The 20,192-nt window shown below is 38.6% G+C and overlaps 1 protein-coding gene across 4 annotated transcripts in view; it reads left to right on the top strand.

The window, feature by feature from the left end:
• The window catches only part of Gsap (gamma-secretase activating protein), a 132,039-nt gene that overhangs the window by 16,249 nt on the left and 95,598 nt on the right, over positions 1 to 20,192 (top strand). For all 4 annotated transcript variants that reach the window (XM_071613387.1, XM_071613394.1, XM_027926339.2 and 1 more), the window contains exons 4-8: positions 6,877 to 6,946; positions 7,256 to 7,309; positions 13,052 to 13,140; positions 17,085 to 17,154; positions 18,715 to 18,764. In XM_071613387.1, the coding sequence (XP_071469488.1) occupies positions 6,877 to 6,946; positions 7,256 to 7,309; positions 13,052 to 13,140; positions 17,085 to 17,154; positions 18,715 to 18,764 (333 nt within the window). The remainder of the gene's footprint in view (positions 1 to 6,876; positions 6,947 to 7,255; positions 7,310 to 13,051; positions 13,141 to 17,084; positions 17,155 to 18,714; positions 18,765 to 20,192) is intronic.

Here is a 20,192-nt window from a genome sequence, read left to right as displayed (position 1 = left end):
CTGAATCAAATGTTATATGAAGTCTTAGTCCTTTGAGTTTAAGTAAAATTGGCCTAAACCAGCTTTCCAACATCCTATAAGGAATTAGGAAATCCAGTGCCCTTCCAGGACTTGTGTGCTCCAGGTCATTTCATAATGACCTCTGGCTCTGAGTTCTGCTTGTTCTCAACCATCCCTTGTCTTGCTTCTTGCTCCTTTTCAACAATTCAGGGTTTGGAACTTGGCAAAGCCTTCATTACCTTTTTCCTTAATTTTCTTCTAAAGTACTCATATAAGGCCTTGGTTGATGTAGATAAGCTTTGTCTAATTGTGTGTGTGTGTGTGTGTGTGTGTGTGTGTGTGTGTGTGTGTGTGAAAAGGGAGTTGTTTGGGGCCTATATAAAAGCAATTTAGGGTTTAATTAATTACGATGTTAGACATCCTTGAAGTTAAATATTCTGTGTGGTCATTTTCAAATTTCTCCCAGTCACCTTACTCTTTAGACTGCCAATATTTTGCTTTGTTAATTCTCTGGTCTTTCTCCTTCCTCCACTCCTTTTATTCACACACATTCATTTACTCATTCATTTATTCACTGACCCAACAAATATACATTCAGTGTTTTCTTCTCTGAGCTTCTGGAGACCCAGTATTGATCAAGACAAATCTTGTTACAATATACAGTCTTGGGATAGATGCAGATTAAAAAAATCTCACATGTTAGTGTAATTCTTAACTTAATTTCTATGTGGTACAAATTCTAAGAAGATGGCTAGAGAGAAGACATCATAGTCTTCTATAGTGGTAGGTATTACTATCTATCTTTTGTGGACATATTTCTCTCTGCTAAGGCTATGAGCGCCAAAAAGGTGAGGAGCATTTTGCATACCAATGTGTTTCATCTGCACTGCATTCAGCTTACTGCCTTATAAGCCATAGTAATTCAGTGAAGGATTTTTTTACTGAATTGACAGTGATAGGTTCCCTCCACAGTGGCTGCTTTTCAAATGTTTTCCAGTGACAGCACTTCATTGGATTTCAAAATATGAAGATGATTTCAGAAAATAAATCAGTTAAAGAATAAATTCATGGGAAATTGAGCTAGCTTTTATAAATAGGCAAGTCTTGCTCCTATACCTAATTGCTATCTTAGTCCATTTTCTGCTGCTATAACAGAATGGGATTTGGAAGTTATAAAGAACAGAGGTTTAGTTCTTACATTTCTGGATGCTGGGAAGTCCAAGATTGAGTACCCACATCTTGTAAGGGTCTTCTTGCTACATCATTTGATGACAGAAGGTGGAAGGGTGATAGTGAAAGGGTAGCAGGGACTGAGCTTACTCTTATCACAGACCCACTCAGTGATGGATAACCCCTCTCTGGAGATGACAAAACTAATCCGTTGCAGAGGGCAAAGCCTAATGATCTTTTATTAGGTTTCACCTCCCAACACATTGCAGTGGGTTAAGTTTCCTTACACATGAACTTTGGGAGCCACGTTAAAACAGCACAGCTCTCTTTCCCCATCCCTTCTATACACTCAAAAGTCTTACAACCTACATATTCTTTATTGGCCCTTTGGTTTTATTGAGAGAATGAATTTGGATGCCAAGCCTAACTGGGCTTTAAAATTTTAAGTACTGTGTGCTGCCAAGAGAGAGATGGTGCTTTTTTTGTGGTGCTAGATCTTGGTGTCTGAATCTTAAAGCTTTTTTTTTTCTTTTATTTTTCCCCCCTAAATTATGTCTCACATACAATTCACCCAGTTTTCTCCAATTATTGGATGTTGTGAAGTTAGGTATACCATTAAATATTAATATGAATTAATATAATGTTAATAGGAAATTGACATTGGTAGAATGTGCATATATAGTTTTATGCCATTTGGATTTTTTTTTTTGGCAGGGGGGAGTTACTGGGAATGGAACTCAGGGGCACTCAACCACTGAGCCACATCCCCAGCCCTATTTTGTATTTTATTTAGAGACAGGGTCTCACTGAGTTGCTTAGTGCCTCACTAAGTTGCTGAGGCTGGCTTTGAACCCACAGTCCTTCTGCCTCAGCCTCCTGAGCTGCTGGGATTACAGGTGTGCACCACTGTGCCCAGCAAGTTTTATGTCATTTTATGTGTAGATCTATGTGTAGATTCCTGAAATTGCCACTGCAATCAAGATACAGAACTGTTCAATACCATGAATATCTGCAGCTGTTGACTTTTTACCAGTTTGAATGAAATGTGACATTTTACCTTATCTCCTATTAAGTTCATTCAGTGTCCTGCATTTAAAGTTGTCTTCATTCCTTTTCTACATTTTTAAAGATCTACATCAGATGATACACTTTTTGCCATTATTGTCAACCATAATTTAGAAAACACAAGGGAAGGAAAGTCAATTATGTTTTACCCATATTTTTTGCACTTCTTATTCTTCTTTCCCAGTGTTCTAGGATTCCTTTCAAAAATAATTTCCTTTCTCTTTCAAGAACTTGTTTAGCTATTATCATAGGGTGGGTATGGCAATGACAGATTCTCACAATTTTCCTTCTTTTGAGAATGTCTGTTTTGATTCCTAAAGGATGATTTTTCTAATAATAGAATACAGCATGACAATTCTTTTCCTTCAGTTCTTGAAAAATGTGTCATTTCCTTCTGTCCTCCATAGTTTCTCTTGAGAAATCTGTTGACTTTCAAATTGATTTTCTCTTATACTCAAGTTGTCATTTTTGTTTTCTAATTGCTTCAAAAATATTTTTCTTTGTCCTTTTATTTTCTGAAGATTGATTTGTATGTCTCTGTATTTGTTTGGATTGTTCCTGTTTGGGATTTGCTTCTTGAATCTGCTGTCTTTTGCTCAACTGGGGACGTTTTCAGTCACCAGCCATTATTTCTTTTAACTTTTTTTATCTGTTTGTTTTAGATATATGACAGTGTATTTTGACATATATACATAGAGTATAACTTGTTTTAATTGGGATCCCATTCTTTTGATTGTACATGATGTAGAGTTTCACTGGTGGTGTATTCATATATGAACATAGGAAAGTTATATCTGATAATTTCTGTGTCTTTCCTATTTCCATTCCCCCCACCTCCCTTCATTCCCCTTCATTCCAATGAACTTCTGTTCTTCCCTCCCCCACTAATTATGTGTTAGCATCTATATATCAGAATGTTTAGCCTTTGTTTTTTTGGGGATTGGCTTATTTCACTTAGCATGATAGTCTCCATATTCATCCATTTACCAGCAAAGTCATTCTTTTTTATGGCTGAGTAATAATCCATTGCATATGCATACATTTTCTCTATCCATTCATTTATTGAAGGACACCTAGGTTGGATCCATAGCTTAGCTATGTGAATTGAGCTGCTATAAACATTGATGTGGCTTTATCACTGTAGTATGACCAGTCATTATTTCTTCAAATACTTAAAAAATTCCCACCTTTTTTCTCTTTTATGGACTCTAATTGCATGATTGTTAGGCCTTTTTTTGTTTGTTTGTTTGTTTTTAGTCTTTTTAATCTCACAGATATGGTTCTGTTCCTTTTTTCCATAGTTCTGTCTGTTGTTCAGATTAGGTGATTTGTGGTGTTATATTTTTTAAGTTCACCAATTCTCCTGTCCTTTCTGCTAGTATGTTATATGTATCTACTGAGATATTATGGCATTTTAATGATGTCTGCTTTAAAATTTTTGTTAGAGAATTCCAGTACCTCCATCATCTTGATGCTTATTCTTATTTTCAAATTGAATGAGAAAAAAAACTTCCTTGTTCTTGGCATTGTGCATGGTTTTCCATTGTGTCTCAGCTATTTTAAGTATTATGTATGAGAATCCAGATCTTATTAAAATTTTCTGTATCTCCTCTGAAGGTGTTCTTGTTGAAGAATGAGGGTTACAACCTCACTGCGCCTAGGTAGGGGTGGAAGTCCAGATTCCTCACTTGGCCTCCTTTGACACCCAGTTGAGAGGTGTTTCTAGACAGAGGCGGGATTTCAGGCTGCCTTCTAGGCCTCTACTGATATCACAGCAGGAGATCAGGGAGTGATAGGTAGGTAGGTGGAGGCCGCATTGTCACTGGGTGGTAGTAAAAATTTTGACTTGCCATTCAGCCACTTCTGACACCACTCAATGAAGAAGGGGAAAGTGCACTTTCTTAGTGCTGGGTCTGGGAAGAAGTACAGAATTCCCATATGACACTCGTGGTCATGAAGGTCTTGGAGGCTCACTTCTATCAGGTGGGGATAAAAGTCTTTATTTCCTTCTTTTTCTTCTTCTTCTTTTTTTTTTTTTTTTGGTGCTGGGGATTGAACCCAGGACCTTGTGCATGAAAGACAGGCAAGCACTCTACCATCTGAGCTATACCCCCAGTCCAAGTCTTTATTTCCCATTTGATCTTTTCTGATCGAAATATGGCAAGAGTGAGAGTGGTGCCTCGTTACAGCTGGGTAAATGTGGGAATTTGGTCTCCCCACTCAGCCTTTGCTGGTAGAAGTAGGGGCAGGATTGCATTTCCCCCATGGTATTTGGTATAGTCTAGAACTTTTCTGCCAGGCAAGGTTCCCCCTTTCTGGTTTCTTTGGCTGGAGATAATGGGTGTGTGTTTCTGTCTGTTCCTGTCAGCAGCTCTGTGTGTTCTTTTCTTTAGTTTCCTGTTTAGGATATGAGATGAAAAAACTGGCAGCTCTTATTCTTTGGGACCTGAGGTCCCTAGAGAATTTGTGGCTGCCTTCTTTCTCCTCCTCCTCCTTTTGCAGTGTTAGGCAAGTGCTCTACTACTGAGCTACACCTCCAGCTTTCTTTTCTCTACTTTTTGGTCTTAGGTTTCTTCTGGATATAATGTCCAGTATTTTTATCCCTACAGTGGGAAAAATAGGGAAAAGTGTGTCTACTCTACCTTGGTCTTGATCTCTCAAGTTTTGATTGAATGATCTCTCTCTTTGCCATGCCAAATGGAAAACAATAAGTTATACATATGTAGGCAGATTCCCAAACCTTTTCTTCTTCACCCTCTGTACCTTCTACTTCCTCTCTGTTTTAGGCAGACCTACCTTTTTAGTGCATACAGGAGTGAATATGACATAAGCTGGTTGACTATAACTGTATAATAGACTTTGGGAATTTGGACATGGACCCTTCCATTGGGTGTGGTGAGGGATGAATGAGGTTGGGACTACTGTGGCTCTGAGGAATAGAACATGGAATGTCATTGCATGGATGTTAAAATTGTATTTAACCCAGATAACAGAAAGAATGGTTATTTCCAGCTTTAGATCGAGCTAATGCTGAAGCCATATGCCCTACATTATTCAATTCCATGAGCCACTATGTAGTTGCCTTTTTGCATAAGCTAGGTTAGGGGAGAGTTTTTGATGCTCATAATGGAAGAATTCAATACTTGCATACATTTTGACCTACAAATTCTACTTTGAGGTATGATTCTACAGAAATACTTGTATGTGCTTACAAAGATATATATAAAAGTACATTGGATCATTATACCTTAAAGCTGGCGGTAAACTAAGGGGCCAACAGTAAGTTCTTGGGACATCAATATAACCATTAAAGGGTTAAGAAGTCTATAAATGTATACTGTCACAGAAGTCTCTCCAAAACATATTTTTACATGAAAAAAGCAAGTTGTAAGGATAATACCTTCCATTTATGTTTAAAAAAACTTAAAGCTATGAACTGTGAGGACATAATATATTAAAATTATTTTAAAAGATTTAGAAGTCTACAGAGCAAATTATAAACATGCTCCCTTTTGGATGGGAGTTGGGATTAACTAGTATATGAAAGATTTTGACTGACTTTGTAGTGTTTTCATCTTTTAAACACTGAGACTATGTTCATGTGTTGTTTTATAGTTAAAAGAATAAAACATTAAAAAACTAAATATCTACATGATCCTTCTTTTCTTATACATTAGAATCCCTTGGAGCAAGAGTCAAAGAAAACCAAAATGTATTCCAGGAATTCAGTTCATCTTTCCCGTTTCCTGACTTCCCCAGTATTTTTCACAACTTTTGGCCACTCAGTCTAGTGTGTTCAGCCTGCAAGTACAAATTACCTTCTAACTACTTCTGCCATTCACTGCTTCCCTCAGCCCGTTCTCTCCTGAGGTCTGAGACTCTCCATTGTTCCCTTATCTTCTGGGTAAACTTGAAAGGAGTTTGCTTAATGAACTGCAGTTGTCTCCAGTTCCTCAATCTGCACATTACACCCTCCTTCTGTGTGACTGTTTTCATTTCCTTTAATATTTCAGGAAATGGAGTCTTCTGATATTTTGAACAATTCAAACAGCAATAAGAAAAAAGATTACAGACAACTTATTTGCTAATTCTCTAAATATGAGATACACTTGTGCTAGTCCCCGAGACATAACTAACGATATCATGGTCAGTTGGGTATTTGATTAAAACTTTATTCAATAATTACCATACCAACATTTGAGTACTTATTATGTGTGGCACACATTATACTAAAGACTTCATTTGTTCTTTCTCTTGATCCTCCTAACAACATATGAGATAGGTATTGTGATTCCTAAGTTATTGATGGGGGGATAGATTGAATAATTTGTCCAGAGTCACACAGCTTCCAAGTGACAGTTACAATTTGAACATGGGACTAGTTTGGCTCCAATGTCTGTGTGCTTACCCACTGTGTTTGGTTATCTCATGGCTAAGTTTCAGTGCCAAATATGGCCTACAATAGCAAACTTGTCTTTAAAATAATGCACAATATCTCAGCATGGATAAACTAGTTCATTGAGTATTCTTTAGTGAAATATTTCACCATAATACTTGATACAAAGCCTAGTGGGATTTTTTTGTACCATTGTTATTTGATATAAAACTTCAAATTAAAAAGGAAAACTTTTGTTTTAATAGCATCTGTATACCTTTGAGAAAGACTTGCAAGTTGTCAGTTGCTCTGTCAACAGGGAGAAAACTTTACTTGGTAAGTCAATCTTTCTTGTTGCTACATATCAAGAACTAACTACATCTTTTAAAAGTTTTAAAGTATTGGATTTTAGGATATTTGATTATTCTACAACTATAGGTCTGGGAAAGAAATGTTCTTGGGAAATTATTTTGGAAATTAAGAATCTGCAGAGTAGACCTACAAAAAAGAATCCTTTGCATTCTACCTTAATGTTCCATAACAAAGCCTTTAAACACTCGTTTACTTCAGGTATAAAATGGTAAACTTTAATAAGATACTACATGTATCAATTGCTAATGGATTTTTTTTTCCTTTTTCCATTAGCTGCAAGTTTAGTTAAATCTACTGAAGAAGGTAGAAGGAATGAGCTACAACCAGGTAATGAAACTATGCTTTTCTTGATATATGGTAGATGATTTATTGAACTAAGTCAAATGCCAAGCATCTTTAGAAAAAGCTTTGTCTTTCCAAGCATCTTTAGAAAAAGCTTTGTCTTAGAATAAAAAGGCAGTGATGATTTAAGCGTGATCAAGATTTTAAAACTTATTTAATTTTTCAAGTAAGCATGAAGGTCCAAAAAATAATCAAACAGTAAATAGCAAAAGTATTAAGGTGATAAATATCACTTGAAGACTGAGGCTGATATGACACTAGAATCCTATGGCCAGAAGCTGTCAGGAAAAAAAAAAAGTTTGGGGAAGTCCCAAATACCATTTAAAAAATTCCTGATTAGGTAATGACTTTTACCTAGCACATTGTGAAAAGCCTACCAATACACAATAAAAAAAAAATTTCTCATTTGCCAAGGCCCACTTAGTACTTTATTAGTCATGTAACCCTCACCTTTTTAATCTAACATTTTATGTCATCCATCTGTCCATAACTCAACAGTATTGAGTAATTTCTGTGGGTGAGACACTAGGCATCGTGCTGGGGATACAATGCAAATGTCTATGGTAAGTAAATAAGAAAAATAGTGTCTTGTTTCCATTTTAACATAGAAACTGGAAAATATTTCTTCTCTTTTATAGGGGGTGGGAGGGAGTTCAAGAGCTATAGAAATGTGGTGTAGATCCCCCATGGGAGACTTTACAGGGGAAGCCACTACTCAGCTTTAACTTTTCATTGTCCTGTAGGGCTGTAAGTCCAGCAGGGTCAGCTTTTCAATTTAAGAGAAGTCTGGACCTTTATGTAATATATATGTATGTAAAAGTTGGTTCAAGTTTTTTAAAAAATCCTGCCCAGGCAATAACCACCACCTGTGGGCTGGAGCAAGCATGTGGACTACCACCATTCCACCTCTGGTCTAGTGGATCACGTATCAATCCCGTACTGTTCTGATCCCAGGTGCTTTCCATCTGGTCTATTTGTTTGGCATTTAAATTTCTTCTTTGTTAGCTTAGTTCCCACTCAGCATCTGATGGAAAAACCCTTTATACCTGTTTTTCCATATGAGGCCTATGAAGAATCCTGGGTTTCTCATGACACATGTTCCCCGCCCAGAGGCAGCTTTGAGAGGCAAGGAGACCAGAGTTCAGTCTGGACGGGTCCTACTTGGAGTGCTCAGCATAATAGCTTATGGCAGGTGTTGGTGGGCTGGAGCTTTCCCTGACATCTCGTTGTATTCATTGCCCTTGCCTCCCCTTGCCTTGATACACTGAGAACCTGCTTTGGTACCTCCTTTTGATAGTTCCCCAGAACTCTCTGGTCCTCTTAAAATTAGGTGCAAAGCTCACTTCGGAGGAGATAGAACTGAACTAACTTAAGCAAAATGTGATCTTGAACATTGGTATCTTGACCCCTAAAACAAGGGTCTGCAAAAAAACAGGATCTGGCCTCGATCTCCTGGGCTAATAAACCCCTTTGTCCAAGAAAGGAAAGGCTTCACTGCTTGGGTTTCTTGAGATGGTGAGACTGGGCATCTATACACAACCTTAGATTTGCTTCCTGTATCTCCCAGTTCTTGTTGTGCCTCATTCCTTTTAGCCTTCGACATACTTTATTCTGTTAAACCCAGCTGCAACTGTATCTTTTACTTGATGTTCATCTACGCATAATTGTTGTACAGAACAATAATCTTTAGTGACTATGCTATAAAATGTCCTTTCAGATCAAATTTAAAATTTTATTTGATAAAACAGTAAATTATATGCAGATTTTCTTGCTAATTCTTTTAAGCTTGCACCTATAGTGAGATTATCTGCTTGTATCTTTAAAAACATTAGAATGAATATTGTTAGTTATTGCATTGGGTATTTCATAGCTTTAATTAGCTTACCTTTTATGCTGGCCACTGAGGTGAGAACCAGCTCTGTCCAGGTGTAATTTGACAGTGCCTTACCTTAGTTGCTCTGCCTACTTCTTACTTTCTGCCTGGGGCCTTTGGGAAAATCTCTTTATTGCCTATACTTATTCAGCCAGGAAGTATGGTTGGAAGTGATGCACAGTAGGGCAACTCAGTATCAATGAACTAAATGGGACTAATTGTTCCCTGTTTCCATCCCTAGAATGAGTAATTCTGAGGTGCCCTGCAAGCACACTCAGTTCGACATGCCTCACAGACATCATGGTAGAGAAGTGAGGTAGGAATTTGAACAAGTCAGAAGCTCAGCTGAGAGTTTGGGGGTGGAGATATAAGTCATCAGTGTTCATCATAGGAAGGTTTCATTTTGTTAAGATTTCAGAAATGATGTAACCAAAAAGCATTTTAGAGTCTAATGTTTTGTCCTTTGGATGGATATTTTGGAAAGACTTAACCTTTCCATAAATAATCTTGTAAGCCATTTGATTAGACATACACACACACACATACACACACACACAGTTTGCTACAAGGTGTTACTTAACAGTCACTTAAAATGAGATTTGTTTTTTCATTGCAAAAGAGACAAACTAACATTTTTTTCAGAGTTCTTTGATCCACATGTTTTACAATGCAGTTTTTATCAACAGTGCTTCTCTCCTTGGCTGTGACCACACAGAATTAGTGTTTTATTTAGAAAATGGCTTTTCCTGGGAAACCAGGTCCAGGCTGTCCTCCACACTGTCCCCTGTGGAGTTGCGTTTGCCACAGTGCTGCCAGCAAGCAGCAACTGGGGTGACCACATGTGTTGGGGCCCCACTGCCACTGACTCCTGGAGATCCATTCAGTGTTAGGGCCGGTGAAGAGCTTCAAAGTGTGGTTCAGTTCAGGAGCCGCACTAGCCAGAGCTCCTCCAACTCTCCCAACCTTGTCACCAACTTTTGAGATATACCATCTCTTGCATCAGACCAGGTTCTTCCGCCACCTTCTTCCCTCCCATGTCATGCCTGTCCCTGTACTTTAATCTTGCTGTGTCTCTTCCTGGGACATCCATATCCTGCCTGGTTGCAAGTTCCCCTTTGGTGATATCCTCCCAGGCTCCACTGATATTTTGATTTTTTTATATTTTTTTTTGTGGGGGCGGGGTGGTTTCAGGGAACACTTGGCTGCTGAGCTACATCCCCAGACCTATTTTATATTTTATTTAGAGATAGGGTCTCACTGAGTTGCTTAGCACCTTGCTTTTGCCAAGGCTAGCTTTAAACTCACGGTCCTTCTGCCTCAGCCTCCCAAACTGCTGGGATTACAGGTGCGTCTCTATGCCCCACTTGACTTTCCTACATTCTTAATACAAGTTTAGCACTTCATGAAATCATAGGATTTTTATGACTGAGAGTGATTACAGAAATAATCTGTTTCTGTAGTCTTTTATTTTAATAACAAGGTATTATGGCCTAGAAAAACTTGGGTGATATGTTGAAAAGTATATTATGTTAGTGGCAGAGCCAAGATTAGGAATGATGTCTCCAGAATTCTAATCCAGAATGTTTTCGGCTCCACTGTGAAAGCACATGGTATGCTACTGAGGGAAATTCCTGTTTGCAAAGATTTGCTCTTAAAATTATAGCAGTTATATAACTAAATGTCTGGGCTTCACTGAAGAAGGAGAAAATTAGAAATACTTCTTTTCTTGAAGATCATCTCATTTTGAAGATAAGAAAATTTAGCTGATTATCTTATTTGAGTATAAATTCATACTAAAAAGGCCAAATATGAGTTGATTATTTTTCCAGTGAGAAAGTTTGGTCAGTCTCCCCACCCCAATTTTCCCCCCAAGTTGGAATACATTAACTTTTATCGCAAGAGATAAAATAGTTAAATGTTGTTTATCCTATTTAATAATTTAGTTACACATTAAAATATTGATAGGGAAATTTGCCTCCACCCCACTCTCCCCTTTCATAGAACATTTCTATTCTGTTTTTTTCTTTTTGTGAAATTCTTTGACATCAATTTCTTTATTATTCCTGGAACCATTTTTTAAATCATCCAGCAGATTTCTAAGCCTGTTTACCTTTGCCTCTGTCCCAATTATGTGGAATACAACCCTGTTGAATTGGTGTACAAACCTGTCACTAGAATTTTTATCCTGAGCTATAAGTATTTTTCTTTTTCATTAAACATTTTTTTGGGGGTTATCAAGGATTGAACTCGGGGGCACTCAACCACTGAGCCACATCCCCAGCCCTATTTTGTATTTTATTTAGAGACAGGGTCTCACTGAGTTGCTTAGCACTTTGCTTTTGCTGAGGCTGGCTTTGAACTAGTGATTCTCCTGCCTCAGCCTCCTGAGCCACTGGGATTACAGGCATGTGACACCATCCCCTGCCCAAACATTTGATTTTTAGTCTACAGTTAGATAACTCATTGCTCTCTTGGTTTTTCAAGTGGTCTTTAAGAGACATGTTAATAGAACGGTCCATCCTTCATTGTTAAGCCATATCCCAGAAATTGTTTCACATTCTTTACCTTTTTTAAAAATCAGTGCTGTCATGTTACTTTCTTAAATATTGAAAATTGGTATTGATTTTCAGGCTATTGTACTGTTCCCAGATTGTACATTATTCAAAATAAAATCCTTGTGAGAGCACCTGATCTTTATTAGAGACTTAAGCACTCAATACAAGGCAACACTTTGTTTTCTGAGGGTTAGTAGTGGAGGAGGGGGATCTCTGACCTAAATTTGGGTATCTGTGGTAAACCCCTTCCAGCCTGTGCCCACGGACTTCCTCCTAATCATTGTGTTTTATGACATTCTCTCAGATGTGACACTGAGGCCCTAAGTGGGCCATTATCACCGTTCCTGAGGGAAACCAGCCTGTCCTACTGATAGGTGCTGTCAGCCATAAACATGTTTGTGCATCAGAAATATCTTTATACTTTCATACACAATGTTTGCCATTGTGCTGCAAAATTGAAGTGACACTGAGATGTGTTTATTTAGACTTAGAAACCTAGGGGACCTGTGAAGCTATGTTCGAAATGGCTGAGGAATGGATGGGAGCTTGTTCCTTGCCTTGAGCATATTGCCTTGTGATGTTTTCTCTGTTTTGGAGCCCACTCCCCACCATCGCCTCCATGCTGGGGATCAAACCCAGAGCCTTACAAATGCTAGGTACTAAGCTACCCCTGAAATTTACTTTGGGTGACAAAGGGTAAAAGTGAACTTTAAGAAGATTCCTTTTCTTTAAGGAACGGCTTAATGCAATAGGAAACACTGTTACATTTTCAAAACTCAGAAATACCTATATTGCAAATCTTAGAATCACAATAATTTGCGGAGAGATGAGGCCATTGGAACCCAGTTTGTGAGGCACTGGCATCCATTGCTGGTGAGGGTTCAAAATGACATCATCTTCTATTTCAAAAACCACTTGTATTTCAGATGTGATGCTTTCCCCCTGGTGTCTGTTGCTGTTTACAGGAACGCTCAAAAACTTCCTTTTGACATTTGCATTTTTTTGAGCATCCTTTGGTCCTCATAATACAATGCAGCCTCCTTACAGTGTCAAGAATGTAGAAGGCAGGTCATTTGGCACAGTGATTGCTCTTTGGGGGTCCTGGAGTCACACATTATCCCTGGAGAGTGGAAATGGGATGGAATTACAGTTTATGTCACCTCAAGGGACTTTATGATGATGGGAAAATTGCTTTGTGTGGTGTAATTGGATTTACCAGGAATTCCTCTCCCTACTTGCTTTGGAAAATATAATATGATATTCTAATATTTACTTCTAAAAGCCTTCTTTTCTCTGTAGGATCAAAGTGCTTAACTTTGCTGGTTGAAATCCACCCTGTTAACAATGTGAAGGTTCTAAAAGCAGTGGATAGCTATATTTGGGTACAGGTAAGTAAGCTTGTCATTTATCACTTATCTCATTAATAAAAAGGTATGAAACCTAGTGGAAAAATATTTACAAAGTGCTTTCACATGCATTATCACATTTAATCCTCAAAGCAATCTTGTAGATGGATACACTGCCTCTTCCTTTACAAACATGGAAATTAGGAACTCAAGTGTTAGTTTCTCTGATTCTGCTACACCATGACTTGTCTGATGGCAAGGCAATATGTTTGACATGATAAAATACTGGATATGAAAACATGTTTATGGTAAACATTAACGGTTTATTTACCCAGTGCAGTGGTGCACACCTGTAAACCCAGCAACTGGGAAGCCCGAGGCAAGTGGATGGCAAGTTCAAGGCCAGCCTTGGCAACTTAGATCCTTTCTCAAAGCAAAAATAAACAGGGCTGGGATTGCAGTTCAGAAGTAGAGTGCCCCTAGGTTAAATCCCGAGTTTCTCTCCCTCCCTCTCCTCCCCTCTCCCCCCGCCCCCCCCATAGAGTTAATTAATCTGTCAACCATATGATTATATTATCTATGACTAAATGACTTAAAACCCGTGGATTTATCAATTCCATGGATACAGAAGCATTTTGTGTATAATGGCAGGTGGATTACTATCTTCTTTATTTGCAGATTCCATGTTTGCAAATTCTCCTTGCTAAAATTGATTGGTAACTCAATATTAACACTCAAGGCACTTTCCTCATCATTTACAGATGTGCTTAGTGATGAAGAAATTCAAATCACCTGAGGTGAACGTCCCCAGCAGACATTGAACAAGGAGAGCTTTGCCTTGTTTTGGTTCCCATGCTGTAAAAGGGAGGCTTGTGCCATATTATTCTAATTTTTGTGCTCTTGTTGGTGATTTCTCTGTTTTAAATGCCCTCCCCCCGCGTATTGTGGAAATGCTTTCTAGTGTTCCCAGGGGCAGGAAGGCTGTGATGTGCCTTTTTTAGAGAGAGTATGTGTGCTGCTTCGGTACATTTCATTCTGGCATGAATCGTAACTTCCCTAACTTGGCCCTGAGCTCAAAGTTAGGGAAGCAACAATATATATAAATTCTCTTTTAAACAGAAACACGTAAAATCGATGGATAATACATAAGTGTTATGAACAGAAATGTTAAGAACAGAGGCTCACAGTAACCTAGCCTTGTTTTTGCCCTAGGCAAGGTTAGTGTGCAGTAGACAGTGTTTTGGTGATTTTATGGAACACAGTTGCCACAGATAACAAGAATCAACTGTGCACAGATATCTTAGGGCTTAATTTCCCTCTGCATAATTTCAGATTCTGCTACAGGTCAAAACATTCCTTTTGGTCTACCTGGGGTCCACTGGCGTCACATGAAGTACCTGCTTCTTCCTTCCCACCCCATCCCCACTCCCAGCCAGCAGCCAGCACGTTTAGGAGAGGGGTTGTCTCTCCTCTGTCCTGGGTCCTCTGCTGTCAGCAGTCCTTCCAGCTGTGCACTTTTCTTTCCACTCCTGTTGTTTCTAGATGGGTTTGGCCTGGAACTCCCAAGCTATATTTCTCCTCCCTGGAAAGTCTGTCATCAGTGCAGGGGTGACTGTGGGACAGAGGCACACTTCCCTTTTCTGGCTCATTTTTGGGCTTCCCTACCCAGTGCAAATAACAGACATTATTGAAGGTTTGGGGCAACTAAAGGGAATTACAGCATAGAGTTTTTATAAGTTATGCAACATTGTGAGTAGATTAAAAGCCACTGAAAATTATGTCAGTTGAAGTGGTTAAAACTATGAATTTTATGTGAATTTAAAAAATTAAAAGCATATGATATATGACAGCATTTATAGGCCAAAAGAAAAGAAAATTTCCACCCAAATCAAATACAGTCTGCACACATTCTGTGGACCCGTCTCAGTTCCTAGTCCTGCTCTCTGCTTCTCGTGTCTGTGCCTCTAGAGAGAGAAGCTCCTCCAAACCTCCATGGCTTATCTTCACCTTTTCCCTCCCTTACTCCTCCCCACTTAGAGTGATGCCATTTCACAGTCTACTGGGTTATCACTGGGACCTATCTCACTTTCTCACCAAAACATCCATGGTGATCTCCAGTAGTATGTTTCCCTGGTCACTGTCTCAGAGGATCTTCAGCAGGACAGTGGTGGGTGGTGCTTGCACCCCAGTCTGGTACCCTTTGAGAGATCCCTACCAGTATGAGGTGCATCTTCCAGATAGTTCCAGAGTATAAATACATACCCCTCTATACAACTAGACTACCTGCTCCCCAAAGACTAGCACCAGTTCTCAGTCTAGCTCCATACTTGTGAAAATAGATGTTTCCTTAAATACGTGTAAAACCTGCATAACTTCCTATTTAGGATGCACTTATGTAGTTGTATTTGAAGCCCCCCCCCCTTTTCTTTTTAAACTTTGGGGCTTTGCTCTAAGGCTGCCTCATAGTAGGAAGAAAAAGAACCATCACCTGGATGGGCTTTAAAAAAAAAATCACTTTCTTACTGGTCACCTATGCAAAGACCAGGTAGAGGTTGACAATTATAAATGCTGTAGCACCTCATGTTCCTAATTTGGCAGATCCCCACCATCTTGGTAGACTCGGGAGGCCATACTGTCTCCTATGGGAGTATCTCCTTATTTTGAAGCACTGAGTCTTTGCTCTACTGTTATGTGTGTGGTGCCAATTATTTCTGCCTTTTTTTCAAAAACCCCAGTGCTCGGTGTGTCCTATTTGTGCACAATTTCACAATTATGAATAATGAGCTCTATATTTTTGTAGCCAATGTACCACATTGATGTTTATTTTGTAATTTAAGGTTATTGCCATGAGGAATGGTGGGAAGTTTTGCTTTTCAATTCCGAATGTCCTTTTTGTATATGCATGTATGTATGAATTGAACCCAGTGCCTTGGGTATGCAGACAAGTACTTCACCACTGAACTATGTCCCCAGTCCTTTGTTTTTTAATTCTAAAAGGGAATTTGACTATAAACACTTAAATTGACCAGTTCTATTTCTAACTTATTATGAAAAATTAGGACACTAGGTATTATATTTAATCATTTTCCTAAGTTTTAGTAAGATTGATGACTATAAAATAGAAATATAAAAAGTTATGTCCCTTCATAAAGTTTTTAAGTCTTGGGGGCAGGAGGAAGGACAAAATTTACTGGTGGATCTTACCTAGTAAGCTGTTTTTCATGCCAGAAAAATGAAATTGTTGATTTGCAGTCACCTTTTTGATGATGAAAGAATTAAGTCACTGGAGTCATCCTATGACCAGTTTTCCTCATTATCACGGTTGATAGGGTCAGGCCTTGTGGTGCTGGCTGCCTGCTTTGTCCTATGAGGATCCTGTGTAAACCACAAAGAAGAAATGGGGTGAAATAAGTCTTTTCTTCCCAGTGGTGATCATTCTGTCTTTGAGGCTTGTACATTGTCAACCACAGGCCACATCATGACTCACTGAACTTTTTTGGAAAATCCCCAATTATGTCGTGCTTTGCTTCTGGGGAGCAGGAATTTGGAAGTTGTAGTGGGGAGTATGTTTACTTGGCCCACAAAGTATACACTAGGTTTAGTTGTACAACAAATAGACTGATCACTCTATTTTTGTGTGTGAAAAATACTGCATAAATGTTGTTTGCATTGCTTCTTTCAATTGGCTTCAAAGTCAATATTCCAAATAGGAAGTATCATCCCTAGAAATAGCTCCAACTATTGCTTTATTGTTTAACTATATGGTGATAGTGTTGTGCTTAGATCAACTTCCTCCTAGAAAAATTGAAGTCCTGAAAATTTCTACTTCCTGTATACTTTGACCTATGTGTATGTGTGTTTCCCCTGAACTATTGTGTAGCTCCCAGTCCCCTGTATGGTATATAGTAGTGCAGTGATTAAATACAACTTCTGAAATATTTGTGCAACTAAGAAACTTATGATTTTGATTAATTTGCTTTTTACAGTTCCTCTACCTACATGTTGAAAGTCATCCTCTCCCACAGGACCAACTGTTACTGATATCAGAAGAGAAATGTAAGTGTATCTTTAAGTTCCATGCGGGGGCATGTGAATGAGACATAGTCTCCTAATGAAGTGTGGACATGAGTGAATCTTCTAGATGTCTTTGCCATTGCTAAGGGTCCACTGATCTTTGTCCATTTGAGACCTAGAATTCCTGTGGAAGAGTTTGTCCTATGGTGCCCCCAAGTTCTGCTCAGTTTGCCTGTCTTGGGAATGATAGGATCCTATACATAGATCTCCAACTTCGTCACATGGTGGGATGTGTGGAGAACAGTTGTGCTGGCTGTTTTTGCATTTTTCAGTCCTTCCTTCGATAGGATGTCTGTCCTAGGAGATAACTTTAATAAAAGGAGAAAGAGGCTTGGATGAAGAGAAGGGAAGGCTTTGGTTGCTAGAAGAATTCCAGATCTGAGGACACATATCAACATGGCCAAATTCAAGTAAAAGCAAATAAGATTGTGTCAAAAGAGCTCACGTCCTTTCATGATGTTTTCAATGGGAAGTGGGGAAGGACAAAACCCACTTGTGGACTTGTCTAGTGAGCCATCTTTCATTTATGGCTGGCAGAACAGGCTTGAGGGCTTAAGTGTGTGTTCAGTCCTTGTTCTGCCACTCAATTTCCTGTCTCATGTTTTTGTAAGTAGAACTGGCAGAAGGTGTGACTGAATCAAAATTGTTTTTGCTGGGCGTGGTGGCACACACCTGTAATCCCAGTGGCTGAGGAGGCTGAGGCAGGAGGGTCATGAGTTCAAAGCTAGCCTAAGCAATGGTGAGGCGCTAAGTAACTCAGTGAGACCCTGTCTCTAAATAAAATACTAAATAGGGCTGGCGATGTGGCTCAGTGGTCGAGTGTCCCTGAGTTTAATCCCCAGTACTCAAAAAAAAAAAAAATTGTTATAAGGAATCATCTGCAAATTAACATTAAGTCTTGGGGTTTGGTTCATGTGAAATTGACCCCAATAAAACTGCCTCTCCCAAAGGTCTTGTATGATGAGTTTTCTATCTATACAAACAAACACAAGTTTGATATTTGGACATTGAAGATAAGCCCTGCTAAGGTGCCCTGTTTACTCTATAAAGACTGCTGGCATAGGGGAACAAACACTGTTTGAGGGAAGAAAGGTGCAGAGAGACAACACAGTATTGGTGCTATAAACAGAGATATGATAAACGGTGGTATAAAGATGTATTAAGAATTGTATGCAAAAAATAAGAGAGCTCATGTATAATGGCATAATTTGTAGTGAACATACTTTATATACAGAGTTACAAAAAAATTGTGCTGTGAATGGATAATTATGAATGTAATGCACTCCACTATTGTCATCTATGTAAGAAATAAATAAAAAAAAGAAAGGAAAAAAAAGAGTGAAGCAAAAGTGGGTATTGAAATAGACTAAAGAAAGGGGAAGAAAGGCAGGTTTTTATTTGTGTTTGAGTCTCTGTTGTAAGTCTGATAACATTGCTTTGTAACAGTTGTTTAATCTGTTACTTTTGTAAAAATTTTTTCACAACAGACAAAAATATACCGATGTTTATGTTGAAGTTTCAATTATCTTTTTTTTTTTCAAGATATTGAACAATTTCATATCCAAGTCACCCAAGAAGATGGAAATAGAGTGGTAAAGATTTGAAATTTCTTTTTTGTCAGTTTTCTTCTACAAAGAACTATGTAGACTGTTTAAAGATTAATGCTATCAATATGTGGTATTTTCTTTATTTGAAGTCTTTTAAATTATAGACCTGCTATCATAACATGTAAAACAAAGCTATATGAGGAAGTTAATTATCGCCTTTATCTCTATGTCACCCCTGCCAATCTGTTTCTTGGAGTAACTAATAACAGTGTCCGTGTGGGTCTTTGCACAGCTTTTGCCTTGCTCATGCAAACTTGCACAAGGTTAGACACACATACATGGGGAGTTCATTGTCCTCACAAACTAAAATTTTAATATGTACATTTACCAGCTACTTTTGTGTTTACTTTTTTTACTTTGTCAGGAGTAAATAAGTTACTAAATAGAAAAATAGTCGTTTTTCTAATTTTTATGCATATTATACACATAACAAATGAGATCATAACATTTATGCTGCAGTTTTCCGTTTTTTTGTTTGCTTTCCACATCTCCCTTTCTTCTTCCCCTCTAACTTATGTTCACCACCTGGTATGTATCCTTTCATCCTTAACAAAAATCTCCTACCCCACCCCAGCACACCCAGGGTTGATTTGTCATTCACTCTTTACTTCATTCAGTTTTGTGGTGTTACCTGTAAGTCAGCTAGAATATCTCCAATTCATTCTGTTTAGAAGCATGAACATAAAAACCCATAATTTTTCAGTCATTCTACCATGGATGGATAGTCACTTGATTTTCCAGTTTTTCATTTTTATTTTTGCATTAAAAATCATCAGGAGCTGGGTGTGGTGGTACATGCCTGTAATCCTAGTGATTTGGGAGGTTGAGAAAGGGGGATCACAAATTTGAGGACAGTCTCTGGAGCGAATTAAATAAGATGGGGTCAGGAATGGGGAATGAGTTTAGGACTGTGCAGGAAGAGAGGGGAGGGCCCCTTATCAGCTGCCCAGAAAGGATTCTGCTAGCCAACTTGGCACAGCCTCAGCATTTCTTCACCCACATGTGCTCTTCCGGGGAACAACCCTGTCGTTCTTAAAGGCTTCCATGGCTGCTGCATACAGCAGAATGCAATTTCACGTGCTCACCACAGCCTCTTGCCTGATTGAGGTTACGGTATCATAATCATAACCATTTTCACAGAGAAGATGGCAACCCAGACTCACAGAGGTGAGGTAACTGTAAAGGGACAAGGTGGAGATTGGAACCTGGGTATGCCACTCTCATGCTCCTGTTTTTTTGTCAGCACATCCCTTTAGTTGAAAGGGTTCTAATACTGCCCCAACCTAACAAATTTCCAAAAAAAAAAAAAAAGGAAACAGGATGAATATAGAGGTTTAGAAAAGATGTGTGCTCTTGGATCCTTTGTCAAGTGTCACTTACCTATAGACTAAATGTAATGGACCTACCAAGCAA

This window comes from Marmota flaviventris, chromosome 1 (genome assembly GCF_047511675.1).
Source record: "Marmota flaviventris isolate mMarFla1 chromosome 1, mMarFla1.hap1, whole genome shotgun sequence".
NCBI lineage: Eukaryota > Metazoa > Chordata > Mammalia > Rodentia > Sciuridae > Marmota > Marmota flaviventris.
The sequence above is the reverse complement of the archived record's forward strand: the minus strand, read 5'-3'. Positions and strand labels throughout refer to the sequence as shown.